Source organism: Sporobolomyces koalae (assembly GCF_050403365.1).
Source record: "Sporobolomyces koalae JCM15063 DNA, S_koalae_JCM15063T_v1_ctg3, whole genome shotgun sequence".
In the NCBI taxonomy this organism is placed as follows: domain Eukaryota; kingdom Fungi; phylum Basidiomycota; class Microbotryomycetes; order Sporidiobolales; family Sporidiobolaceae; genus Sporobolomyces; species Sporobolomyces koalae.
In genome coordinates this window covers 416,963-442,916 of record NW_027481768.1, presented here as the reverse complement: position 1 = coordinate 442,916, position 25,954 = coordinate 416,963, and the positions used below count along the sequence as shown (strand labels likewise).

The 25,954-nt window shown below is 56.1% G+C and overlaps 9 protein-coding genes across 9 annotated transcripts; 4 read left to right on the top strand and 5 right to left on the bottom strand.

The window, feature by feature from the left end:
- Positions 1-1,534: 1,534 nt before the first annotated feature.
- Positions 1,535-3,239, top strand: JCM15063_005082 (uncharacterized protein; the record flags this gene model as incomplete). Its single annotated transcript, XM_076676185.1, has 4 exons — positions 1,535-1,584; positions 1,732-1,851; positions 2,080-2,187; positions 2,261-3,239. The coding sequence occupies 4 exons, from the start codon at positions 1,535-1,537 to the stop codon at positions 3,237-3,239; spliced, it is 1,257 nt and encodes a 418-aa protein (XP_076536723.1).
- A 552-nt stretch (positions 3,240-3,791) lies between these two features.
- JCM15063_005081 (ferric reductase family protein) lies at positions 3,792-7,911 on the bottom strand (the record flags this gene model as incomplete). The annotated part of the gene is made up of 11 exons (XM_076676184.1): positions 3,792-3,806; positions 3,893-4,005; positions 4,288-5,208; positions 5,283-6,186; positions 6,257-6,388; positions 6,459-6,617; positions 6,675-6,728; positions 6,786-6,917; positions 6,979-7,218; positions 7,277-7,639; positions 7,705-7,911. The coding sequence occupies 11 exons, from the start codon at positions 7,909-7,911 to the stop codon at positions 3,792-3,794; spliced, it is 3,240 nt and encodes a 1,079-aa protein (XP_076536722.1).
- A 599-nt stretch (positions 7,912-8,510) lies between these two features.
- On the bottom strand, positions 8,511-10,093 carry JCM15063_005080 (uncharacterized protein; the record flags this gene model as incomplete). The annotated part of the gene is made up of 7 exons (XM_076676183.1): positions 8,511-8,551; positions 8,623-8,729; positions 8,798-8,955; positions 9,022-9,246; positions 9,309-9,744; positions 9,819-9,873; positions 9,952-10,093. The coding sequence occupies 7 exons, from the start codon at positions 10,091-10,093 to the stop codon at positions 8,511-8,513; spliced, it is 1,164 nt and encodes a 387-aa protein (XP_076536721.1).
- Positions 10,094-10,569: 476 nt separating this feature from the next.
- JCM15063_005079 (uncharacterized protein) lies at positions 10,570-14,279 on the bottom strand (the record flags this gene model as incomplete). Its single annotated transcript, XM_076676182.1, has 7 exons — positions 10,570-10,641; positions 10,715-11,988; positions 12,038-12,428; positions 12,493-12,646; positions 12,980-13,272; positions 13,342-13,446; positions 13,515-14,279. 7 exons carry the CDS (start codon positions 14,277-14,279, stop codon positions 10,570-10,572), a joined length of 3,054 nt encoding a protein of 1,017 aa, XP_076536720.1.
- A 482-nt stretch (positions 14,280-14,761) lies between these two features.
- On the top strand, positions 14,762-15,529 carry JCM15063_005078 (uncharacterized protein; the record flags this gene model as incomplete). Its single annotated transcript, XM_076676181.1, has 1 exon — positions 14,762-15,529. One exon carries the CDS (start codon positions 14,762-14,764, stop codon positions 15,527-15,529), a length of 768 nt encoding a protein of 255 aa, XP_076536719.1.
- A 286-nt stretch (positions 15,530-15,815) lies between these two features.
- Positions 15,816-18,357, bottom strand: JCM15063_005077 (uncharacterized protein; the record flags this gene model as incomplete). The annotated part of the gene is made up of 4 exons (XM_076676180.1): positions 15,816-17,570; positions 17,662-17,968; positions 18,046-18,161; positions 18,232-18,357. 4 exons carry the CDS (start codon positions 18,355-18,357, stop codon positions 15,816-15,818), a joined length of 2,304 nt encoding a protein of 767 aa, XP_076536718.1.
- A 207-nt stretch (positions 18,358-18,564) lies between these two features.
- Positions 18,565-21,292, top strand: JCM15063_005076 (uncharacterized protein; the record flags this gene model as incomplete). Its single annotated transcript, XM_076676179.1, has 8 exons — positions 18,565-18,601; positions 18,688-18,807; positions 18,872-18,981; positions 19,043-19,196; positions 19,267-19,990; positions 20,058-20,354; positions 20,424-20,637; positions 20,714-21,292. 8 exons carry the CDS (start codon positions 18,565-18,567, stop codon positions 21,290-21,292), a joined length of 2,235 nt encoding a protein of 744 aa, XP_076536717.1.
- Positions 21,293-21,640: 348 nt separating this feature from the next.
- Positions 21,641-24,064, top strand: TVS1 (Tvs1p; the record flags this gene model as incomplete). The annotated part of the gene is made up of 7 exons (XM_076676178.1): positions 21,641-22,151; positions 22,216-22,837; positions 22,910-23,167; positions 23,225-23,436; positions 23,503-23,726; positions 23,786-23,858; positions 23,925-24,064. The coding sequence occupies 7 exons, from the start codon at positions 21,641-21,643 to the stop codon at positions 24,062-24,064; spliced, it is 2,040 nt and encodes a 679-aa protein (XP_076536716.1).
- Positions 24,065-24,283: 219 nt separating this feature from the next.
- On the bottom strand, positions 24,284-25,796 carry JCM15063_005074 (uncharacterized protein; the record flags this gene model as incomplete). The annotated part of the gene is made up of 8 exons (XM_076676177.1): positions 24,284-24,396; positions 24,463-24,608; positions 24,686-24,803; positions 24,882-25,090; positions 25,171-25,204; positions 25,273-25,291; positions 25,352-25,551; positions 25,619-25,796. 8 exons carry the CDS (start codon positions 25,794-25,796, stop codon positions 24,284-24,286), a joined length of 1,017 nt encoding a protein of 338 aa, XP_076536715.1.
- Positions 25,797-25,954: the final 158 nt, after the last annotated feature.

Below are 25,954 nucleotides of genomic sequence, written 5' to 3'. Positions count from 1 at the left end.
TTTGTCCGCCACCCCTGACTGACCTCGAGCAAAGTTTCGCCCTTGTCGCTCCGGGACGGTATTTCTGCGGAAATACGACAGACCGGGTATGGATCTCATGCTTCGAAGGGCCGAGAGCAAACGGCGGAAGCAATTTGTACAGTGAAGCGGTCCGCGGATACTGCGAGGACAAAGCGAGGATGTCGAGCTTCCTTTTGTGTTCCTTCGATAATCTGGGGTTTCATTGTGCGCGCCTCGATCGTGGCAGGGTACAAGAAGCTAGCGCTGTCGATACATGAGTTACAGTATCCTTAAATACAGTACCGTAATCGACGGCTCGAACGACCTCGAGACAGAAGGTAAAGTTTTTTGGGCAGGTGAAATGGGTAGGTGGCAGGAAACGTCCGTTGCAACCTTGGCGGGAACCATGAAACTTGCCGTTGACCTCCTTCGGTTCGAAGCCACCTTCGAATTTAGGGTTGACGCTCTGCCATGGCGTCTGCGTGGAGAGTCGGACCCAGCGAGCGGTCTTGAGAAGCGGCCGATAGCGCGGTCTGGGGTTCTCGCCTTCACCGAGGATCTAATCTCGTGCGGACGCGAGAGGGGGAGAACACGTAATCTCGCGCGCGCTCGCACGAGAACCGGGATGCAGGCGGAGCGGGACCCGCGGCGGCTGCGGCTGGGCCGGTACCGGGACCGTGCCGCCTCCTCAGTCGGTTCACAATCATCCTCCTGTTCTGCGATCCCTTCCAGGCCTTGTCTTTAGCACACCCGCCGCGAAGGGGAGGACCAGTCAGCGCGGTTTACTGTACGCCCCGAGCGCAGCGCAGTCAGCAGGAGCACGCGCTGCACAGTAAATGATCGACAGCTGTCCCGAGCGCAACCAGACACTCAAGGTACGGCACAGAGGCCACCTGTATCCCAGGCCCGGCGCACGATACGAGGTCGAAGCAGATCGCAAACAGCCTCCTGCACCGTACCTCCGTTAGGCCTGGCCTGCACTCCTGCAGATTGCCATGCAGATCAGATGCACCATCGTTCGACTTCATTTCCGAGTCACCTTTGTCATAAACACGGCGAGGGTTGATGAGATCTACACGATGCTGAGCTGAGAGGACTCGTCGATTCCGCGTCCGCGCGCCAAGGTGGGTGTCGCGTCCGGCGAGAGCGCCGAAAGACAAGCGAGACGCTCGAGAGCCGCCAGAAATGCAGAGGCCTGGACTCGATCGAGCAGGTCGGCAAGCCGGACGATCCGACTTGTTGCGCCGCTGCGTCCCGGCTGCCGAGATACACACGTAAACGGAGCCCACCGCTGTGGAAGGAAAAAAAAAACGAAACAAGGTTTGGAGCAGAGAGAGTTTTCACGCTAGCTTGTTCCGTTGGCACAAATTTCGCGTGCCTGCCTTCTCTCGTTGGTGCGCCGCGCAGCCAGCCTGCCTTCTATCGCCGCCCGTCCTCTTCGTTCAACACCGACTCACTTCACCACCTACGCTCGACTCGCTGCAAGAATCGCGACAGGTTCCTCTACCTTCGCAAGTCAGCGTTGCGGTCGATCATGGCGCAAAACGACAAGTCCCGCTCGTCTTTTGTCTACAAGCTGCACGAGTTCGTCGCCTCTTTCGCTTGCTTGTCAACTCTGCCTATACTCCCGGGCGATACGAACTAGGAGAGCCCAATGGCCGGCGGAAACGAGCAGGCAGCGACGTTGTCGATTGCAGGAAAACTGACGTTGTGGGGTCTTGCGCGTCGCAGGTTGCTTTCCGCCGAGCAGCATCCGGACTGGCTCAGGTGGATCAGCAACGACACGTTCGGGATTACTAGCATCGAATCTCAAGCCAAGGCAGCTCTGTCGCCTCAGTGGGAATTTCGAAGGTCAGTCTGCGCTCACATTGCAACAGCTCGGATGAGTTCGGGCGAGTCAGTCCCCGCCAAGCAGCGGCTCTTCGCGGGTTCGTGGGTTCGCCGGTAGCCACGGACACGTCTGTAGGACTGTCGGGGTCGACGATGGCAAAGTAGCCGTGTGCAGGTGGATGAACATGGATTACGTAGCGATCGCAACAAGCTGACCGGCCTATTGACCCTAACTCCTTCCGATTGCAGTCTCGCGAGTTTCATCCGCCAACTCAGCTACTACTCCTTCAAGCGCCTCAGTGACCGTCGCCGCTCTGCAGAACGGCGCTCGCACAGCCCAGCTTTAATCGTCTTCACGTGCGACATTTTCCTGTTGCTCGCCACCCAAACTTCATGTACTGACAGGCTCGGTTTTCCCACTTTGAAACAGCCATGCATCGGGCAATTTCGTGCGCGACGACATCAACAAGACCCTTCAGATCCCGCGCAAGCTGCGTTCGAGGAAGAAGACCGGCAATGGAGCTCGAAGAAAGTCTTCGACCACGTCTTCCGCTGCCTTCGACTATGATTACCCAGAGCGATCACCGACGCCCGAGTCGCCGCCCTGCCCCGTGCACTACGAAAATGAGCTCCCTACCCAGACTCATTTGACCCTGTCGACCTACCAGCTGCCGCCGTGGACCGCCATCAACGATGTGAATGCTTCCTCACCACGATCGCTCTCCCTTCCGTCCGCCGATACCGACCGTCTACAATCTTTCGGCTTGTCGCAGAACCGCACACCTTACGAGCCACTCCCGGCCGATCTCTCGCGCAACTATCCTTCACCGACGTCGGGACCTTCTTCCTACACCTACGAGTCTCCCTGCTCGCCTCAGCCTGCAGCGTACCGAAGTCAGTACCTGCAGCAGTCGTCGTATCAACAGGCACAGCCGTCCTATTTCTACTCACCTCCACAAGTCTACACGACGCCCGCTTCCTACGCTACGAACGAGCTGCCTCCGATACGCACAATCACCTCGGGACTCGTCGCGCCCCTGTCGCCACCACCGGAAGAGTACACGCACTACTCGCCACCGCCGCCGCATGCCCCTTCGGCGCACCCCGGCCCCCGACGCGCCTCTCAGGTTTACGTTCATGACGTCGACGGTTCGGCTTCCTCTCCGGCTGCGCCCCTGCCCCCCTTGCCGACCGGTCTCGTAGCGATGCAACAGGTTGATACCAGCGGCTACTATCCTTCGTCGAGTCCGTCACGTCCCACTGGATTGGTGGAACCAGCTCAAGTGTCGCACCAGCAACACGTCTATTACCCATCGTCGTCGAATTTCGCCTGCGGATCGCAACTATCGTCGTTCAACGCCACCCGCCCGAGGTCTGACTACGTGTACTCGACCGCCGCTTATCACTGAGCTCGTCGGGTTGGTCAACTCGCGCCTTCCTCTCTCTCTACTCCTCGAGATTTACTCTTGTCTATAGACCCGTGTGCATATTCTCCCGATTCCTTCAGTAGTTGGACCTGTTGTCTTTTGTTGCTATTCCTTCCTCTATCTCTCGTACTTCTCTCAATATCTGTTGCAACACACACACACACGTACTACAGCTTTTATTCTTTTCTTCCATACCTGGAGCCTGTCTCTCCCGCGTGAGAATGAGCACGTAAATCTCGATCGAGAGGCTCTCGCTTCGGAATTACGGTTATGACAAGACAGCCTCAGTTAGAGCTCTGGAAGTCGTAACGCGCAGTCTCATGGAACAGTCGCGAGGCGAGACGAGGAACGTGAGGGCTTCTCTTCTGGTGATTTAAATTCTCCTAATACAAACATGTTCTCATCGTGAACGTGAAATACAATGCGTCAAGAGGAAAGTGTCTGTTGTGGGAGTCTAGAAGGAATGGACGTTATGAGGGGGTTATTTGCAGTATATACGAGAAAGAAGCTCGTGTGGCGTAAAGGGAGAAAGTCTCAGAACGAGAAATCCTGTGTGACGAGTCATTCGTTCAGATTGAGCATATGTACGACCCCGCGTGGTGCAAAAACCGGAATAGAGAAAGGGAGGGATTTACCTCGACGACTATGGAGACCTGACCACGCACATCGCCTTTTGCAACACGTTTGAGATCAATGCGTGACGACACGAGATTGCGTACGAGCGTGTTGAGCGATGAGGGTCCGCAACCTGTTTTTGTCGCGATCCGAACCAAGCGCAAACAGCAGGTCAGTCAGGACGGAACTCGCTCGGCTCGTGATTGACCATGTGGAAGTAAAGATGAAGCGATGGATCCGGTATTTCGAGCCCACAATCCGGAAGACACCCATGAGAGGCTTTTGCGGGCGAGAGTGGCAGGCCGCCGTTGGATCGAGACCGCTCGATCGACATTCCGGAAAATTTCGACCACATTCCCCCGATCCAAAGGTCCCACGTGAAGAAGTATAGAAGGAGTGGCGTAGAAGAACTCACAGGCGACGATCGTCTTGCCAGACGAGCGATTGACCTCGTCATCGAGGATCTGTTTGAGGCGTGGGTATCCTGGTCGAGCGAGCTCTGCGATCGCCTCGAGGTCCTGTTGTTCCGCTTCCGTGACATCGAGGAAGAAGGCTTGTTCCTCGCTCGTTCTAGAACTTGCTGCGCCGCGAGCGAAATCGGGAACGCTGTCGCGCTCGTAGCGACCCGCAAACAGGTGGCGCGTGCTCAGATTGTCGCCGAGGGTGTGCACTTCGGACTGATCGTCGTAGTGATGTGCCAAAGAATGTTTTCGGTAATCAGAGTCGCTGTATGACGCGGAACGAGAAGCGGCAGGAGGAGCGTGAAGATTTGGTGACGACTCGTGCTCGTCGAGCGGCAGGGCTTCAAAGCTGTCTTGGGGTTGAGGGCTCTCGTACAGACGCTGAGTAGATTGGTTGTCGTGTCGATAAGAAGGTTGGTTCGGGACAACCGAGGGCTTGCCCTGGCGGCGTGACAACGCTCGACGCAATTTGCCTTCCTTCTTGAGCTTGGCCGATACTGCCACTTCGGCTTGCGTCCGCTCCTCCTCCTCGCCTTCGAAAAGGACGAGATCTGTTACCGAGTCAACGTCTTCGCCAAACTCGGGCATCCGACTGATTGGGCCAGAACGAGGCGAATCCTCGGCATCACTCCAATCGCTCGCTTCGCTTGCCAAACTGTCGCGACTCGGTGATTGTCCTCGACCTTGCCGAGCGAACGGAGCTGTAGGAGGGGCGAGTTCATCGGTCGAATCGAAAGCGGCGAGAGGCTGAGCTGAAGGTCGACGCCGGAAGGAACGAGGTGTATCGTTCGTCACGTAGAGCTCGATCTGTAGCTGCGACGGGTCACACATCTCCATGCATCGACGGAGAGTCGAGGCAACCCAGCTGAGATGAGCTGTTATATGCGAGGTATGTCCGGGTCAGCTCTCGCAAGTGACCATGGCCTTGCAGACACGCCGGAATGCTTACCAAATTCTTTGAGAATCCACACAAACCGGACCCTATTCGTTTTCCATTTGGGGTCGTGCTGCTTCCGAGCGATGCGGGTACAGGCGTACTCGAGGACCGACACTCCGAACGTGATTCCCGTGCCACCGGCAATGATGTTTAGACTATCGTACGCGCCCCATTCGACCCTGGCGGCAGATCCCATCGGCCAACTGACAAGCGAACGCAGGTTGACTCCTTGGGCAAGCTCCGAGGTCGAAGCGCCCTGCAATTCCCGCTCTCGTCGGATCTTGACCACGTGATTCCACAGTGCCTTGCTGAAACCATTCTGAGCTCGCACGAGCAGGATGATGTCACTGCCTCGTTCGAGACTTTGTGCCGAGCCGGTTCCGACTGGCGCGATGCCTTTCGCTCGATGGTCGATACTGGCGATCGTGTAGGGGTGCGAATCGAGAAGTCGCACAGACGGGATGTTGAGGAGCAAGTGCTGACCAGGCGCCCATCGCAGGGTTTCAGGTGTCCTCAGAGTGAGGCGGATCGTCCGACCGGGTAGAAGTTGAGCAGCAGCGAACCCAGCGGGAGGGGCTGCGTGAGTCGAGGAGATTCGAGGCGACCCCGAGGGAGCAGGCGGGTAGAGTGTCGCGAAGCTGGATTGTCGTGACTGACTCGTCCGGGTGGCGAAGGGATCAGAGTGTTCGGAGTATGGAACAGGTGGGTATGCCGAATGCTTGGCCTCATCGTAGTCGTGAAGCTTTTCGGCATTGAGCATACCGAATGATTGGGAGCTCGAACGTTGCGCTGTACGTGCAGGGTCTTTGAACCAGATCCCGCGCGCGAAGCCGTTGATCCACAAAAAGACGACGAAGCGAACAAGCCGTTCGCCACCCCACCAGGCAGCTGCCGCAATCGGGAAGTACATGACGGGCTTGAAGAGAGCACGCCAACATCAGCTACATGACCGGGCGAAGCGTGAATAAGCCGCGAGACAGACTCACTCGATGATGCAGGATTGCGGCGGCGAAGAATAGGAGAAGGAGCACAACATGGCTCCAATAGAAAGCCTCGTAGTATCGGTTGCGCAAAGGGCTCAGCGACAAAAAGGTGATCAACGTGAGGAGCACCCAAGCCTGCGTAGTATCATACGAGTGAGCGGTTCTGACATGACCTCCCGAGTTGACAGAGGAAGCAAAGACTGACCACTGCTCCGGCAGTAAAGCGATACCAATCCCAGACAGGGATCAATACGGGTCGACCGAAGGGATCTTTATCGAGGTAGAGCTGGTAGAACCATGCGATTGCGTGGGCTGTCGAGAAAGCCCAAATGACCCGACCGGACCAGCGGTGGAGGATCGCCGTCTGCAATGATGCTTGTCAGCGCTCGCACGAGTGAAAGTTAGAACAAGCATTCCGTACCTTGTCGAAATGATAATTGGTCAACCACGGCGTCGCCCAAATGTTGAAAGGCCACTGCGAAAAGGACACTTCAGTACCGGCTCATAGGAGGAGCGAGCAGGAGGAACCGACCTGTTTGACCGCGAGGGTCACGGCAAGAGGCAACATAGCGAACGAGATCAGGCCGAGACGAGCGGCGGTTGTCCATGCGCTCTTGTCGATGTTTCGATTCGAGCTCGCCAGCAGCGGATCGTTGAAAGGGGCCTGTTTGAAACAGATCAGCCCGGTACCTTGCGGTTCCAATACTGAGTTGGTCAGAACTGACCCAGCCATTCGGATTGAGCGGTCCTCTCTTGACAGGTTTTGTCTTTACTTGCGATGAGCTTTCTTGACAAGGAAAGCCGGCCTGGAGAGGTGCAGGGGCGGTCTGGTCGAGATCGAAGGCGAAGGAGGATGGAACAAAAGGAGAAATATCTCGTTTCGTGCGATAGGTTGATTTCGGTGGTCCAGAGCTGCCGTAGTAGCTTTGGTAGCCACAGTAGCCTCCAAAAGTACATGTTGTAGGCTGACCGAACCGATTGTGGTAAGTATAGACTCCCGGCTAAATGAGTCCGCTCACTTACGGCGATGTAATCGGGCCCAATGAATGTCAAGCACAAGGCCGAAGCAATCAAGACGAGGACCGTGATGGTCTGCGCGAATGTCGGGCTAGCCCACACGACCTTCTTCCTCGTGGTTTGCGTCCCTCTCGCTGTTTCGTGCCCGGGACCTGACTCGTTCGCGGAAGCTGCGCCCACTCGTTTCGTCCATGTGATCCTCCTGATTGACCATTTCCTGAACCATGCGCCAAGAGAGCTGCCCCCAGTGCCAGTGCCGCTGAGGTGGTACGCGATCGACCACAAAATAAGGGTACCGGCGATTACGAACCAGAGGATATAGGCGTAGCGGTACGACGGGATCGATAGCGAATGGGCATCAATGTAAGGCTGTCGCAGGGCAGAGTCAGCGAGAAGGGCAAGCGAATGAGCCGGTAGGTTTAGTGTGGGCACACTTTGGTGAAGTACTCGAGCAACGAACTCGAATCAACGCCTCCCGTGCTGTCGACAATCACGGCTGACGACGTGGCAGTGCCCGTTCCAGCGGTCCTCGATGCGATGGACGCGAACGAGATGCCGGTTCCTGCGTTCGATCCTCCCCCTGACCCTGCCGTCGGGGCCGCCGTAGCGAACGGCGGCACGTAGGTCGTTACGACCGTCATGTCCTGCTCACGCCAAGTGCAGGTGGATGTTGAGCTTTCGAGATTATCGAAGTGCTGCGACGCGCGCGGCCTATTTGATCAAAGGTACTGCCGATCGACTGTCTGCGAAACCTTTCAAGCGGTATTATCGACGAGAACCCGACTTGTAGATCGTTTCGAACACAGTCGTAGCGATCTTTGTGGGCCGGCGCTGGTGGGCTGTGTTGTGGGGCGTAGAAGTCGCCGAAATTGAGAGAACCTCGCTTGTGATCTTCATGATCAGCGCAGCCAAGCACGCGACGTCGGCTGGGCTCGACTCGCTCGAGACGCCCTTACGCGCCCTCTCACTCGCCCACAGTAGCACCGCTGGCTCTAAGAACTATCACTACTCTGCCAGTCCTATCTCTGAGTCGCAATCAGCTCTCCGAAAGCGTGAACGTTGGCAAAGTCCGCACTGCCTCCCGCTTGGACCGTTCCAGAGACAGGATGTTCCAAGTTGCGATCGCAAGGACAAGCGCAATAAATCCAGCAGATATCGATATTGTATTCCAGGAGCAGGTGGATAAAGAACGGGATGTGCACATGAGCGAATACAGCTTGTAAGATTTCGGTCACCAGCTTTAATTGATGTCGCAGACGCTGACCTCGCGCGTGAAGACGCCTGCGTTGCGTAACGACACAAGTCAGCTTGCCACTCTGAGGCACGTTGAGTCAGACGGGGGTGCGCCTTACCCGTGAGTACGAGCTTGCCGCGATAAGGAGCAGCCGAGGTTGAAGCGGAGACAATGTTGCCGTCATCTGCAAACACCATTTCTTTCTGGTATCCATTCGAGCCGATACTATAAACGGGAGAACGTGTGAGCTCGCAACCAAGGAGGACTAAGAGAGGAGGACATCAGAGGTTCACGAGGACGAGGCATTCGCAATCTTGAAGATCTCGACCGGAACAATACCGTGACGACCTCCCTCCTTGCCAGATTCCATGAACGGGATCACTTTTGGTAGCGTTGTCGCATAGATCGATCCGTCCTCATCCACATGGATGTTGTCGAGAGCGCGTTCAAACTATCAACAAAATCGTTAGCTCGGCTTGCGCAATTTCTACCGCGAGTTAGTATCGAACTAGCGTACGGAGATTGTAGTGAGTGCCTTGAGCTTGTGATCCGGCTGCTCCTCCCAAAATCGCACGAGGCCTTCGAACGTCGAGGCTTGGTAGAGCAGGTTGCCAGGTCCTTTCGCGAGACCGTTCGGGTAGATGACTCCGTCCGCTGCGACCTTGCAGTTGGGCGTAGCTCGAGAAACGTCACAATAGATGATGTCCGACGGAACGGTCTTGATAAGCTCGAAAGCGCGAGACTATTCGAAGCACGGTTCCATGAGCATGCGAGTCATCTGTGAGACAGTCACGGCCGGCTTACCCAGTGAACTTTGTGGCGGTGGTCGTTCGACACGTAAAAGCTATGATCGCTTGTGAGCGCGATGTTGTTCGGGGTGCGGATGAGCGGGTGCGAAACAGTCTTGACGTGTTGGAGCTCGTACTCGTTCCCCGTCGTCTCGAAGATCTCGATGACAGAGTTGGCTCCGAGCGTCTTGCCGAGGGATCGGTTCTTGGGGGGCCGGTGCGAATTTATGAAAACGCGCAACTTGCCGTTCGCGGTTTTGACAGCGTCGATCGCATGCACGTAGATCCCGTCGGCATCAGACGATAACCCATTGAGCTTGACTCGCTTGTATGTGTTGTCCTTGAGGTCGAGAACCGCGATGTAGTCGGTCGACACTTTCGGAAGTGAAGCCGAATCGAGATGCAGGGTCGCGGGGAGCCAACTTTTCCGGGCAGCGTGAGAGGAGCAGACACTACAAAGAGTTGCAAGGGTCCTCGTCAGTACTGCGGCAATGGAACGCAAATAGCTCGGAAGGAATAGACTTGCAGCCAAGCTTGAGCTTTGTCGTAGTCGATCCACGCGTCCTCGCATCCTTCGAGCCCTATCAGTTCGACAACAGCATTGCGATCAGTTCGAGCACAGAGCGAAAAACGAAAGTCGGAATCGGTGGTCCGCGCACCTTTGACCGCGATACACTTGTCGTTGTTGAGCGGCGAAACGACCCGTCGCAGTCCGAGCAAGGTGATGGTGGGAAGGACATATGCGACAAACGCGGCTACGAGAGGCAGGCCTATGAGACCCAGCCCTTTGACGGTCACCATCTTGAGGTGAATTTGCGGAAGGAGAGCAGAGTCGGACTAGTGGTCGTGTCGCAGGCGAGGATCCGATGATGGAGAAGAATTTGAGGATCTGTCGTGGCAGGAGGAGTGAGCGCGAGAGGAAAAGCGACTCGAGAACTTTTGCGGGGAACAGCAGACGAGACTGCCGGGCTTATGGCGCGCCACGATCGGAAGTCGAAACGCCGACGAAAGGTCAAAGCAAGACTAAATTGCGCGACAGCAAGATGCGATAGAAAAGAACGCAGGAGACAAGAACGAGCAAGGAATGATGATGGGGCGTTATGGGAGGAAGAGAACAAAAATCCGGAGGAAATTAGAACAAGGGGGAGCGTGAGCTTGCGAGACCGCAGAGGCAGTCGCCTCGCAAAAGGGTATCAGGACAGAGTGCAATCGAGCGCGCACAGAAAGAGGTCGGGGTGGTATCGGGGGAGTCAGTGGAAAAAGGAAAAAGGGTCCATCTATCGTCGTTCTCGGTCAGAGCCGGCAAGCAATTGCTCGAACAATCCGGTGGCAGATTGTTCGGTCTTCATCTGTCGCATCAAAGCTTTCGACGTCAGCACTTGAGCGAGAGGAGACAACCTCCATGAGGAACCGAGGACGTACCTGCAGCATGTAGATGATTCCAGTTCGATCTCCCTGGTCGCTCAATTCGATGGCGACGCCCGTTTTTCCCACGCGCTCGACGCCGTCGGTCAGAACAATTGTCGAGATGAGGGTCTTGCCCTTGCTCTTGTCGGAATCGACGACGAGCTGTTTCGTGTTGCTTGGCATCGACTGGTACAGCTTGAGTTTGGCGGTTCCAAGACTCTTCCACACCGAGTGGTGCTGCTGCAGGAAGATCTTGCAGCGCATGTCGGCGATGACGCTCGTTTTCTGCGGGCCTCGAGCGTCGACGGGAGAAGCAGGCGGAGAATCGTCTTCTCCCTCGATGCTCTGGCCGACAGTCGGAGCGAACGCTGGACTCGAAGGCGAGCGCTCCTGAGAGAGAGCCTGTGACGGCATCCGGTAGTGCTGGGGAGGTTCGACGCGCAGCGCTTCGGCAGATTTCGAGCGATGGACCGAGTTGTGAGGCGAGAGGTAATCACTGTGCCCAGAGACAGATCGCGAATCTCCTGGATCTGTGCGCATGCTCGTCGGATAGAGGGGTCCGCCTCGGCCGCTAATGTTCAAGCCGTTGTAGCTTCGCTCTTTGGGCAGCGGTGGCGGAGGCTCAGGGTAGGCAGATGATCGATCAGTGCGATTCGAGCTCGATGCGTACGAGTTTTGGGATGTGCGAGACGAGGGTCGAGAGCTGTAATTTCCCCCTCCTCCCAACGCGACGTTGCCTGGACCTCCGAAATCTCCAGGTTGAGGATGAATCTGGAACGGCGATTGGCGACCGTTCGGCAAGCTCTGCTGAGATGATTGCGGGTTGAAGTCGGGTCGTAGAGGAGAAGCCCCACGAGATCCGTTCGAGGCATTGTCGCCGATAAAGCTGGACGAAGAGGGCGACGGTAGGAAAGCGTTGGGCGACTCATTTCGGGCAAAGCTGGCGTTACGCTCCGGACGCGCTACGGACAAGTGTGGCGGCATCTGATCGTTCTGTTGAGACGGTTGCTGCGGCGGGAGACTCGCGAAATGGTTGAACGAATCTTGCCGCGAGTAGCTCGAATTCGGGGAGACAGGCTCAGGAGACCGCGACAGTGACCGGTTGCTGCTGCTCGGGTATTGCGGAGATTGCATTTGTACAGGGGACATGTATTCGTGTGGCGGGCTCAGCACGCGAGGAATCGGATTCAAGTTGGTCGAGATGGGCGAGAGAGGCGATTTTGGGTTGTGTGCAGTAGAGCCAGAGTCCGCTCGAAGAGAGAGCGTGTCTGATGCGGCGTTATCGTCAGCTAAACGAGCTCAGCAAAAGATCTGAAGGTGAGCGCGAATACGACTCACGGTTCGCGCCGAATCGAGCCGCCTCCTCCATCGCAACCTGCCAGTCTCTCGCTTCTAGCTCGCCGCCACCGAACTTGATCGTGAGTCGCTCCTTGCCCATGATCGATACTTCAAGTTCTCCTCTAGGTGTCGGCTCGGATACTCGTAGATGCTTGCCCGCGAGAGGCGGGTACAGCAGAGTAAGATCTTGTTGCTGAGAGGGCGACTCTTCCGGAAGTGTCCATTCGCAAAGCAGGAACAAATCGGTGAGCAGGACGACATATGCACGAGGATGAATGACAGTCGTTCGTGAAGGGTCAGATGCCGGCACGAAAGTGACAATTGCCGAGGAGGCCTTGCGGAGTTGGCGCTGAAAAGACAGCGTCGCCGGCTGCATTTGTAGTTTGCATTTCTGAGGATGACCGACACGTCAGCCACTAGTGGGAGCCCGCTGAGACAAGCGTGTATGTACTCACTCGTGGCTGCATCGTGAAGATGTCAAGAGTCCGCTCGGTGCTGAGACGCATTTCCAACTCGTCGACCTTCAAAGGAGGCTCTCGCTGACCCAAGTTGTGCGCTGCGGCCGAAGTGTTTGCAGTCGAAGTACCGGTGGCCGACGATGAGCGCAGACTGTAGAGGAATGGGCATGAGTTTCACGACTGATCGGGCATGAATGAGAGAGCTTGCCTGCTACTCGAAGGGCTATCCTCTCTCGGGCTGTCTACCCTACCACTGGTGTTGGAAAGGTTCTGCAGGTCTAGTCTCGGTGGCATCTTCCTCCCTGGGTGCCCCTGGACTTGCGTATTCTCCCTCGGCGCTACATCCCCATTGTCCAAGCCCAAAACACTCCTCGATCGGCCCTCTTCGGCAAGCTTCTCGAGCCGGGCCAGTTTGTCATTCGCACTGACTAGCAACGCGTGGTCACTTCTGCCTTCCTGAGTCGATTTGAGCAATTTCGCATACAGCTTCTTGTAATACCGTATCCGATGCACCGGGAGTTCAAAGAGGCGATCGAGCGAGACTTGGTTTGGCGAGACGCCATACTGGTCAGGCGAGGGCAGAGTTCCAGGCCACGGCAAGGATGCGAGGATCGGGGCGAGTTTCGGGTTTGACTGAACCGGAGGATACGAGTCAAAGTCGAGCAGCAGGGTAGAACCGTACCGAGAATACGCCGGCTCAATGTCCGAGATCCAACGCATCAGCAGGTCGCCCAATGCTTTAGGCGAAGAAGGATTCGGTCCAATCTCGTTCAATTTCTGCCAGTTACACGAGCTGTTAGCATTCCTGCTGGAGTCATACTGCGCCTCTTTGCGAGAGAGACTAACGCCAAGCAGGATCTTGTTGATGCGATACACAGCCTCGACTGCTCGGAACATGGTATCGAGAGCGGGAGGAGGGAAGTTTGATCGTGACCACGCAGCTGCAACGCGCTGTGATTGTGTGCAATCGAAAGCGAGTCAGCTCGGGCGGCAACGACAGGTCATCAGAAGCATTTTACCTTGATAACACCGCCCAAATCTTCGACATAGAGAGTCTCAGTCGCGATCAAGTCCTCGAGGGGATTGGCCTTCTTTGAAGCCGAGGGGGCGGGAGCTGCTGGATTCGGTGGCGGAGCAGAAACCGGTGCAGCTTGCGAAGGTGAAGACAGCGAATCTTTCGGGCGACTGTCGGAAGTGAGGTCTGCACCATTGAATACAGCTTCGCCTCCAGTCGAGTCGCGTTGACTGTCGATAGCATCGTCGCCAAAGGCTTTCGGGAAATGCATGCTCGAGGATGAAGTCGGGATCGGCGGCAGCCTCTCGTGACTGCTGCTCGAAGCCATGCCCGACTTGGCTGCGAGCGAGCTTTTTCTCGGGATGCGAGTAGGCGAGTCTCCTGTGGACGCCGCCGGTCCATTTGCGGCATTCGCGCCTCCGCCATTGCTCGGCCACGGTCGGTTGACATCAGAGTAGCCGTACGCTCCTGGCGAGGTCGGCGAGCGAGCTGACGAGGCCGACGCTGCCTGGCTCGCTGGGATGTGGAGGTTCGTGAGGCGAGGAGGCCCTCCCTGCTGAAACTGAGAGTACTCGCGCTGCTGCTGCTGTTGTTGTTGTTGAGGGTACTGCGAGTAGTTCGACTGCTGTTCTGGGTATCTCGGGTATGCCTGGTCGATCTGGAGATTGTTGAACTGCGGTGCCAGCGCAAAGTGAGACGAACTGGACGGCGCTGGACCTGTAGGTGATTGGGGTGGTCGCGCAGGTGCGAATGCGGAATAGTCGGTCATGCTGGCCCGTCAGACACGCTGTCTCGACTGAACGCGATTGACGATTGTTCGCCGTCGCGCGATGTCTGATTGTTGTGCCGCGATGATCGAGGCGATGCGTGGCGGATGCACCTCGGACTCGCTCGGAGGCGGGTTGTACTGGATCGACAACGTTCGCTACGCGCTATGCTGAAGCTTCCGTGGCGGAGCGAGGGGGTTTTGGTCGATGAACACGAGCAACCGATCTCGTTCCGCGATTTTCGAAGTGAGCCCTTTTTCTCAAAACTATCGCGAAGCATATAGTTGATCTAGCAGTATTTTTATGATCCCAAGACTTGGCTTGATCTCATATTTAAGAGCTGCTCAGAAAATCTCCGCGGAGTGAAGTGTTTTGGCCGACGTCGCGCGTGCGCAGAATCCAGATGCGGTCTCGCTTCGCTCTTCAAGGTGTTGCGGGAATCGGAGCACGAATGTCACCCCGGCGATAGACTTATACAACCACGATGGACGTGCCTCCTCCATATCTCGCTGCATCGCCTCTTCCAGAACAACGTTCGGCTCTCCTGCGGCTCCCGATTCACCTTCAGCTGCAGATCCTGTCTCACGCATCCCTGCCGACTCTCGTCTTTGGTGTCAAGCCAGTCTGCCGTGCTTTGCGCCTTGCAGCAGGCGCCATCGCTCGCAATCGGGACAGCGTCAGGCTCAAGTGGGGGGACGGGATCCGGCGCGTAGCAACAAGTACCACTGGGCGAGCTGCATCATGCACTGGAGTCAACTTGGATCGCGAGCCTTCACGATTGGAAGGCTCTCACAGCAACATCCCGGCTGGAACACGGGAGGAACGGGTCTATGATCTCTTCGTCGCTTCCCTCGCCACGCTTGAACGCGACCGACACGAATCGGTCCTCCTACTCGATGGTGGAGAAAACGTCGACGAAGGTGCGGCCGGCACGTTCGAGCGCGACTTGTTTGGGTTCTGGCAACCGATCGCTCGGTGCGAAGATCTCGTGATCGACCGGGGCAAGGCAGAAGGGTGGATACAGGCCAGTAGTCAGGATCCGTCACGAAGCACGCCAGCATTTTCGGATCAAGCGAGAGAAGAGGATGTCAAGATCGAGCTCAGGACAAGATCGGCTAAACTGTTATTGCCGATATCAAGACCCGGTTCGACCCCAATGTGGAAAAGCGTAGTCGAGGTATCTCGAACAGTAGACGATGATCTCGAGCGGACCGCTATGTTGATTTGCCGGGCGGCGAGGGAAGTCCGGTAGATCCGGACATCGGAGAATCTGATACAGACATGGTGGTCTACCGGATTCTGGTTGGGACATGAGAACTGCGACAAGAGCTGTATCGCTTGACGATCAGGAAGTTGGGTCCGAGTGACTCAAACTTGCTTGCGGAGGTAAGCGTCTCTTGACTCCATAGCATGTCGAGCGAGCTGAAACTTTTTTCTTTGTCTTCTCTTAAAAGAGCACCCGCGTTGCACAACTGCAAGAAGTACTTCAGCCAAGCCTGAATGGTCGGAATCCGTCTACAAGAGCGCAATTGCCAGGCTCAGAACGTGATATCGCGTCTCAAAGCCTCGTTTCGTTCCCTCGTCGCAGACATCCGCTTGAACTTTTCGACCGCAGTCTCCCTCGCAAACATCTTCTCCTGTTCTTCCTCGCGTTCTTTCCGCGCTGCTGCAAACTGAGCGACGAGCAGATCCCATTCTTCGAGAACAGCCGATTTCGTCTCCCTCGCCTCTTCGTGTGCAGCAGACTTGGTCGGTTCGGTCTTTGGTTTCTTCGCGGCGGGTCTCGGAGCTTGTGGCGAATTCAACACAGGCGAGGGAGATCGTGGTCGTTTCTTCTCTCTCGACTTGTCGAAATCAATCTCCACGGGGTCCTCCCGGGTGATCCCTTTCAAGTGGGCATCCTGCTTTGCTTTGGTCGCTCGAGCTGTATTTGTGGCAGCTGCGCTTGTGACTCGTGCTGTCACGGCCGGCGCTACCGGGTCTTTCGTGTGACGGTTCGGCTTGGAAAGAGACGCGCGAAGTTGCGAGGAAGTTTCCGCCTGAGCAGCAGTCGGGAGAGGCAAGCTCGAGAACTCGAGGGAGCAAGTCGTCTGAGTGGCCGTCGAGGTCGAGATGAGGTCGGATTCCGAGGGTCGGTTGCGAGACGTTCGCTGGGGTCCCCGTGGTGGTGCTGTGGAGGTTTGAGGGAGAGAATCATCCGTCATGGGAGACGAGGATGAGCGACGTGACTGGTTCGCATCTCTGCCGGGACTGGCGTCTGAAGCTGACTTTGAGCCGGGTGGCAAGCGCTTGCGTGCATTCTGCGCCTCGCGAGTTGAAAGAGGCTCTCCCTCCTCTTCGGATTCAGTCCCGCTCCACTGAGACAAGGCTTGTTGGGTACCAAGGCTGTCTTCATCTGAAGAGACGTGTGCAGATGACTCGCGAAGCCGTTTCGCCCGATGTTGCGAGTACTGCGATACCGAGAGCAACGCTTTCTCAACGTCGTCCTCCTCATCTTGCGATGCGTCCGAATCTTCAGAGCTCGAAGCAAGTTCGTCTACCTCGGAGTCCTTCGATTCGGATTGCGGAATAAGATTGCTGGAGCTCGAAGGACTGACGGAGATTTGCGTCTCGACGTCAACATGTATCGGTGCGGACTGAGTCGCAATGCCTTGTGTTTCGACAGTCGCGATTGCGCTCGTTGTGCCGGTGTCTTGCTGTGTATGAGCCTTGGCCACCTCCTTCGTCGCCAGCTTTTTCTCCACCGGGACTATCCGTTCTGGGAGGATCTTGACCGGAGAACCAGGATTGCTTGTTGTTGGCTCTCGTGCACGCTTGTCCCGATTGACGACATGCGGAGAGCGCGGTCTGGATCGAGGATCGACCGTCACGGTTGGAGTTTCAGCCTTGACTGCGCGAGTCGATGAGCCGGCTTGTGGTGCACCCTCTGCACCACCTTGATGCGTTGACACCGCCTGCAAGCTCTGTTCCAATTTTGGGTCGATCTTCTTGCCCCGTTTCTTCCAATCCTGGATCCGGTTCAATTTGTTGACCCTCCATAGTTCTTCGAGCTCGAGTTCGGATCGAGCCGGTACCGAGTAATCGATTCGATCGAGGGGCCAGACCAGGGACCAGTCATACTTTGCCGCGGACGGACGAGGTCGTCGAGTTTCCGTAGTCGAGGCCGACGTCAAGACGGTGGTAGGGGTCCGGGTCGAATCTTTCATGCCTGCAGTATTGGAAGAAACGTGATTCTTGGCGGTCGGGGTTGATCCTAGTGCAGGTTCTGGAGTTTTCGGTGCAAACGCAGGAAGCTATTCGGAAGTAACACCGACAGTACCCTTTCAGAGGTCAGACGCCGAGCGCAAGCGAATGCACGGACCGAGACAGGATACAGGTACGGACCTCAGAATCGTACGTCATGATTTGCGGAGTGGCCTGCACCAGCTGCTGTTGGGGTCGTTCAATCGCGTCGAGCATCTCGCCTACTTGAGCGTCCCGGCGGAAAGCAACGAGACGGTTGTGGTTGATGACCTGTCCAGGTCCATCTCCGTATCTCTGTAGCTTGATGATTTTGAGGCAGACCGCCTTGGGTAGCGGTGCGGTCGCGTGCGGTTGCAGCGTAGGCGGCGAGGCTAGGTGAAACTTCCATTCTTGAAGGGTAAACAGGTCTTTCTGCTCTGACGAAGCCGTCAAGCTGAGCGCCGATTCACTGAACAAGGTGGCATGTGTGTCAGCGGTCCGAAGCTCGGGAGACTTTTGCGAGAGAAGGTCTATGGTTGAACTGACTCGTTGTAAGCCTGGACGAATGACTTGGGTACGCAGACTTGGATCTCGAGCTCAGTATCTGACATTCTGATCCAGATGAGAGCTTCTCCGTCATCGTCCACCGTCTCGCCCAGGGTCTTTAAAGAGTGAAAGCGCGCGTTGAGCTACGAGATCGGCAAGAGAACCCGCGACCTCGGATCGACTCACGGCCGTGTATTGGAGCTTCTTCTTCTTGTTCGTGTGCGCGTCTGTGCGGAGCGTTGGACCGAGTTCGTTCCTCTCGCTAAGCCACTCTCGTCGGAGCCACGGTTGAAGATCCTTCCGAGCCGCCATCGCCCTTCTTGCTCCGATCGCCGTTCTACGCGCTCGAGCAGACTCGTGGGTGATCTACTGTCGCAGTGAGTTGGAGCTACGCGAGAAGGAGCGTGTCGTGTGCGGGCAAGGCGATCACAAAACAAGCGTTTCGCTGTCGATCTTTCTCCATTCTTGTCTCAATCGGCACAGCTTTGCCTTGGCATCGCAGACACACAACGAGTGCCGATGCAGTTCCCCAAGGCGGCGCGATTTGTGGCAGCGCGTACGTGCCTCTTCCGCTCCTTCCTCGTGTAGAACGGGCGTCACTCAACTCAAACGCCTCGCTTGATGTGCACATCGCTTCGACAGCTCCTTCGGGCGTTCCAGGACCAGGAAGCTACAATCCGCACTCACCTCCTCAACATGACAAGAAGGGCCTGATTGGGGTCACGCAAGCCGATCGATTCGAGAAACAACAAACCAAACAAAGTCGGGCAGCGAGTTCACTCTCGTGCAGGCATCTCGACAAGACGCTGACCTTCAGCTCTTGCAGGTACTTTTGGAATGTACAGCGAGCCAGACAAGGAGAACAACCCGCCCACCGCGAGGAAGCGCATCGCGAGCACTTCGACCGGAACCGACCGCGAGCGACACAGGCAGCAGGTACGCTCTATTGCTGATCGTCGCTCCATCATAGAGCTAACCTTTCATTCTCGGCTCTAAGCTTGAAGAGCTCAAAACGCGCATGACTGCCCACCACGAGAAAGAACTTGCGAAACTTGAAGCCAAGATCTCGAAACTCGAAACCCACCGAGAAGAGCTGTCACGGGACAAACACGACAGCCACAAGGAAGTTGCGGGACTCAAGAGCGAAATCCGTACAATCTCCACTTCACTCTTTGTTCAGCGCGTTTCCAGGTTCCAAGCTGACTCTGTCTACGAACCCAGGTCATTTGTCTTCCAAGCTGACCAAGACGGAATCGTTGCTCGAGAAACACCAAACGACTCTACCCTTGCTCCAGTCGAAACTGACATCGCTGCAAACTTCGCACGAGCAATCCCGACAGCGCAAAGAATCTGAACTCGCTACCCTCCGAACTCAACTCGAACACCTCGAACGAACCTTTGCCGACAAATCCTGCGAGTGTCGAGAGATGGAACAAGCCTGGCAACAAGAGCGACACGCTCGAACCCTCGAAGCCGACGTCGCACGACAAGTCGTCGAGGATCTGCACGAGCGAGTGAGACACGCGAGATTGGTCGATCTCGTGCAGGAGAGACACGAACGGAACAAGCTCGAGCGACAAGTGCAGGATCGGCAGGCCGAGATCGCAACGCTCGTCGACTACTCCAAGGGCCTCGAGTCGACTGTCATCCTGCTCGAAGGACAGGTCCGATCCGCTCTGGCCGACAATGCCGAAGCTCTCAGCAGTTGGAGGGTCGATCGTGATCTGCTCGTCAGCGAACGGAACGAGAAAGAGTGGAGGCAGCGAGCGAGGAGTGACTTGCGCGAGCTGATCGGGCTCACCGAAGAACTCGAGGCAGCGAGAGCAGAAGCACACATCCTGCAGGGGGTCGACCAAACTGCAGATTCGGTATGGAAATTGAGGAAACGAGAGTGGAAGGACAACAAGGAGAGGCTCGAAGCGGACCACGCGCGCTTGGAAGCAGAGTGAGTTCGCACGACTATCATCCCGGCCAGCTTGTTTCGCGACTAACGAGACCATGGCACAACGAAGACTCGATACTGCTGTCAACGAAGACATCCCTCGTCTCGAGGCCGAACGAGCCTCGCTTTCATCTCGCTTGGAGGAGCAGGTCGCGCATCGCACGAACCTCGAGACTGACCTCACGGCCCTCGCGCAAGAGTCTGCAGAATCGCAACTGCGCCTCGAGGGCGAGATCGAAGAACAGAAGCGAGTTGTCGAAGTCAAGGAGAAGGAAATCGAAAAGGAGCGAGTTGAGCGCAAGAGGATTGTCGGGATCTTGTTGCAGAGCCGCGCGGCAGAAACGGCTTTGCGGGAACAGGTGGACGAGCAAGTCGCGTGTTTTCCTTCCTCCCGATTCAGTCCTTGCAATACTGACTCGAAACATTGACTTCTCAGGCTGTCAGAGCAGAATCGCGTGCTCGCGCCTCTCGAAGCACAGCACTCGTCGCTCCAGCAGACTATCGATCATCTGGCCAGGTTGAATGCGGCGACCGAGCACGACTTGCACGATCTCATTGGTCAGAACGCTGAGCTCGCAGGACACTCGAATCAAAATCAGAAGATCAAGCACGTTGTCAGCCTGAGGGAGGAACTGAATGAGAGCAAACGGGTACGTACTCGCTTCCTCAGCCTTGGCGCACGCAAGAGCGTCACTGACGAAAGGGGCTACTTCTTTGAATCTACAGAAACACCGTTCGACAGTCTCGCTTCTGACGACAGCGCAAAACAAGGTGAAAGAGTTGGAACGCGAACTCGACTCTTTCCGAGCTGTGCCAAGTTCCGCCTTTGCCTCGACTCGTCTTGGTCCGGCTGCAGGCCGTTCCCGTGTTAGTCGGCCCAACATTGAGGATGTACAAGCGCCGACCCCGTTCCAGGTGCTGCAGCAGCAACAACAACAACAACAGCAACAACAAGCTCGGTCACAGTCGATTCCGACAATTGTTCAAACTACCTCGTCTGCGCTTCCAGAAGCGCCTCCCATCCCTCGCGCCTCGAATCGACCGCATCAGTTCCGAGCATCAATCAACCCTACCACAACCATGTCTACCTTGACCGAGGACGAGCCTTTGCTTCCTCCGATCCTCGCCAAAACTGCTTCTTCGTTCCTGTCAAACCCACCGACGGGAAAAGATGGACTCGTCGTCCGAGACGCGAGACGCAGGACTTCGGGCTTGGGAAGTAGTGGCATTAGCACACGCAGTCTGACTGTCAATGCCGCAGAGAGGATGGAAGGCAGGATGAGCGTCAGCGAACTGTTCAACTAGACCGATCCCGATCTGCACGGACCTATTTTTATACTTGTCTCTTTGTGTTCCTTATTGAGATACCGCTTCTTCGTCTTTCTTGTACCCAAGCTTTCATCCCGCCTTTTGGAAGTCACCTGCCACCTGACAGAGTGTCGCAAAGAGAAGGCGCCGCCCGCCGAGACCGCCGAGATCAAGTCCGAGATGAGGCAAGCATTATTACACAGCAGCGGTGTAGCGTGTTTCACATGCAAAGATCTCAGATCAAGCGCAGACCGAGATCTCCGTGCCCGACCTTCTCACGTTCGGCAGGCATCTGTTTCTCCTGCGCTCTCCCCCTCTTCCTCTACTTCAGTGCCCTCGTACACAATGCGTAGACTGTGGATCGCCATAGGGTTCATCTCGATTGCGGTCGCGCTTCCACCACAGCTCGAGCGATCGAGCTCGCTGACTCAGCTTGTTCAACGCCGAGCGGAGTCGCAACCTCGGCTTGCGCCTGCACCGTTCGTACCGCGACACGAGCATCACGAAGAATCTCACCATGTCGAACCAGTACCAAACGTGGAAGAACCGGTCGGAGCGAACGAAGCGGATCTAATCGACAGTCCGAGCATCTCGGATTCCGCGTCTGCCCCGGCGTGGCCCTTCGACCACAAATCGGTAGCTCATGAAGATCAAACCCCTGAAGTGAATGAGCACGATCATCATCATTCGAGACTACCTCCCAAGATTGAGCTCGACGAAGCAGAGATCCTCAGAACGCACGCACCGGATCCTCCCTCGTACTTTGACATGGATCAGACCGATGAAGGGATGCCAAGAACGATGATCGGACACATCGTGACAATGTGCTTGGCGTTCTTCGTGTTCTTACCTCTGAGTGGGTTCATTCCACCTTCTCTGCCATGTACTGAAACTGACCCCGTTTCGTTTCGAGTAAACAGCGATTTTCCTCAAAGCTGGACGCTCGCATCTGTCGATTCTTCCGCAAGTATCGTTCGTAGGGTTGTCAGTGATCGGCGTTCTGCTCGGGCGCGTCTACAGCTGGAACACGCCGGATCTCTACGAAGGCGCGGTGCACACAAGCTGGGGATACTTGACCGTGATATTGGCGATTGCACTCAATTTCCTCGATGTCGCCCGCTTCGTCCTTCGGTACTCAAGCTTGGGCGTTCGTTTCGAGAGAGTCATCGCCTCGCTCAAGCTCGCAACTCTCAGCGGAGACCGTGGACAGGATGCTGAAGGAGGGCTTGCGGAAGAGCGGGTTGCCCTGGTAATATCACCGGGTCTATATCCGCAAACCCGGTGGTCGGAAGATTCGCCTTCTCCCTCGACCTCGCGCAGCAATTCCTCCACCTTCTCCGATGGGGATACCGTGTACGATAGTGCCGGACCTTCTGATCATTCTCCCGCGCCGATCGATACGAAAGACCAAAGTCGGCTTCGATCGCTCGTTGCCGCTGCACTGGACCTCTCGATGCGCCTCCTCATCATCCTCGCATATATCGTCATGTTCACCGGAGTCGCTGCTTATAGCGGACTTTGTCGCGGAAACTATCGCAACGGGTGAGTAGTCCTTTCTGTCAACCATCTTTTGTCCGAAAGAGCGGGATCTGAGCTCAACGTCGCGCGTTTCAGCTGCCTCGCTCACGGCATCAAAGGTTCCGTTTTCTTTTGGTATGGTCTACTTACCTTTGCTCGATACTGCGGCGGCATGAGTGCGCTCGGATGGTCGTGGAACAAACTCCCCTCGGGCGAAAAATCGATCTTTTCGGCAGAATTTGTCGAGAGCTTTGTGATCTTCTTTTACGGATCGACGAACACGTGGATGGAGCGGATCGGAAAGACGGGGGCATACAGTGTCAAGGATGTCCAGCACATTTCAATTGCGGTTATGTACGTCTCTCATTCTATCTAGCGCATTGCGGTATCCTCACGCGGCACATTTGCCAGGTTCTGGGCTGCTGGCGCTCTCGGCATGCTGCTTGAGAGTCGTACTGTTCGCGCTTGGCTCGCTACGCCTGCGATGCAAGCTTCGAGTCAAGACCCCGCTCGGATCCCGCCGCCTGCTTCGGCAAGCTTTTCTTTCAATCCCTTCCCGGCGCTCGTCATTGGAGTGACTGGCATCGCGATGTCCGCCCACCATCAAGCTTATCAGTTCCAAGGTACGCTGCGCCCTTGTCGATTACATAAATGTATCGAGGAGCATTGACCGATCGCTCTGTGAGCAGTCGAGATCCACGCTCTATGGGGTTATCTCCTCGCAGCGTTCTCGCTCTTCCGCTTCCTGACTTATTTCTTCCTCTATCTACGACCACCCGCATCGATCTTGCCCTCTCGACCGCCCACAGAAGCGCTCGCTTCCCTCTTCCTGACTTGCGGCGGGGTAGTCTTTGTCCTCTCGACGGAACAGATCACGTTCGCCGCCATGCGGCACCATGCAGACGACATGATGGTACGAGAACCGGTTTTCAAAGGTGGGACTACTGAGACTAATGAGCGGTTTTCGAGCAGGCATTCCTGAACGTCACGTTTGCGCTCGTTTGTGTCATCTTTTTCTGGATCGCGGTGCTCTTCGGACTCAAAGGTATCGACGAGATCCTCTGGCGAAAGGGGGAAAACGCACGGGACTGACAGCCTTGCACTTGGATAGGTTGGGCTTTGAAGCGGAATCCACCGACTCCGCCACAGGAATCTCCCGCCAAGACGGCTTGTATCTATAATACCACTTCTATACTGGCGCCCGGCCGAACCCGGGCTCGTCCTATTCACAATGCGAATTCCTGCAAATAATCTCCGTTTTCGTACATATCGTAGTCGTGCCCTTTCTCGTACAAATTTCATTTCTCTCGTGTCTTCCGTACCGTCGTAGACTCGAGAGACTGCCTGGTCAGGGGAACCTCTACGAAATGACGTCGAGTCTTGACCGGATTGCCTATATACGGAAGATACAAGTCTCGTAGGGAGATGTCGACTGTTCTATTCAGTTCGCACCTGAGGCACGTCGTGAATTCAAAACCCCCCATCATAGTCACACGTGTAGTCGTCGTCGTCGTAAGCTCCTCCGTAGCGGTCTCTTCGATTCCATTGCCTTCCCTTCTCTCCTCTCCTCGGTCCACTGTAGTCTGGATCGCACAAATGCATAAGTACGCCTGACAGCTCTGCATCGGATGAGGAGGAGGGATGCTAACAGGAGGAAGTGTCTCGGACTGCGGACAAGCCAGCTTGAGCCGCCAAGTTGAGGTACCCTTCCGAAGAGTAAGACGGCCCAGCTTGCGAGCTCGAACCGGTACCAGACGGTGTGACGTGCCATTTCTCTCGACAAAGAGGACAGGTTCTTGTTGGTCATTTTCGGAAGCGCGTCAGCCGGGTCGTGGCAAATCGCATGGCGCAAGAGAGGCGAAGCAAGCTTACACGGGATTGACAGTGAGGGCCCAGTTTCCGAAGCACGGTTTGTGGAGCGCGTTGCCACAGCCTTTGATCGAGAGACAAAAAACGAGTCCTTGCTCGGACCCTGGTTCAAAGTCTTCGTCTATGAGCACGAGATAGACAGGGTCCGAGCGGCGTGAGTGAAGGGTACAAGGCAAACGACCAGACGACGTTGGCGTACAGCAGATCGGACAACTGTCTCCCTCTTGAGGGATTCTCTTCTGAGTGACGGTCTGACTGCCTTCGACTTCGGCCTTTCCCTCGGCCTCGACCTCTCCGGTTGCGAGTCGGTACATCCTCTGTACCCGCTCTTCGAGCAGGGTTCGAGGCGCCGGCCGAGCGTTGGCAAAGATTGCTTCTAGTTCGGACGTGAGCAGCGCAGATTGGTACCTGAAGTCGCGGGCGACCGCAATCAGCTTCCCTCGCACGAGTCTAGCAGAGCGGAAAAGCTGTGTTCGGAAAGTACGCACCACAAATTCGACTCCAACACAGGGACTTGCAATACTGGAAATATGGGCATCCTGTTAGTCGAGCTCGGTTTCAGAAAGGAAAGGGAGAAATCGGCAATATACTCTTGAGCAAGACAAATATCTAGATTCGCGCAAGTACTTCTCAGCGGGGCTCAAGCGAGGCAGAAGAGGGAATGCTAACAAGATGCTTGCAGTGGTTGCCCTTCTGCCCGTCGGGACAATCGCACGTTGGGACGTGCGCGATGCAACAGGTGTAAACGTTGCCAGTCGATCCTAGCACTTTGAACTCTTCAGACACGGGCGAAGTCCTGTCCCTTCCCACACAAAAGAAACGCTGGGTCATGACCCGGTCGGCACGATCCTGCGTCTTTTTTGGGACATCTGTCAACCACGAAGGACGCAGTCAGCGTTCGGTCAGGCGTGATCCTGAGGTACGAGAGGCTCTGACCCCGCTTGTACACCTTGAGACGTCTCTCTTGGGGCTCCCCGTAGCCAGGCTGACCTCTCTGAGTCTTGGGCGATTGAGTTGGTCCGGCCCAGGGATAATGCCTGATCGCCTGCGCGGCCGATGTGGATGCAGTCGGCAAGAGGACGGGTGATTCACTACGAGCTCGCTTGGTGGACATGGTAGTGCGCGCGGGACAGCTTGTCCGACTTGAGCGGGAGACGCAGTCAACCTGCGCGCGTGCGCGTGCGAACAGCGACAGTACTGCCGCAATTTGCGACAGGAGGCTATGAAGTCATCGAGATGGTCCGCGCATGCCGAAATATTTCTAGAAAACTA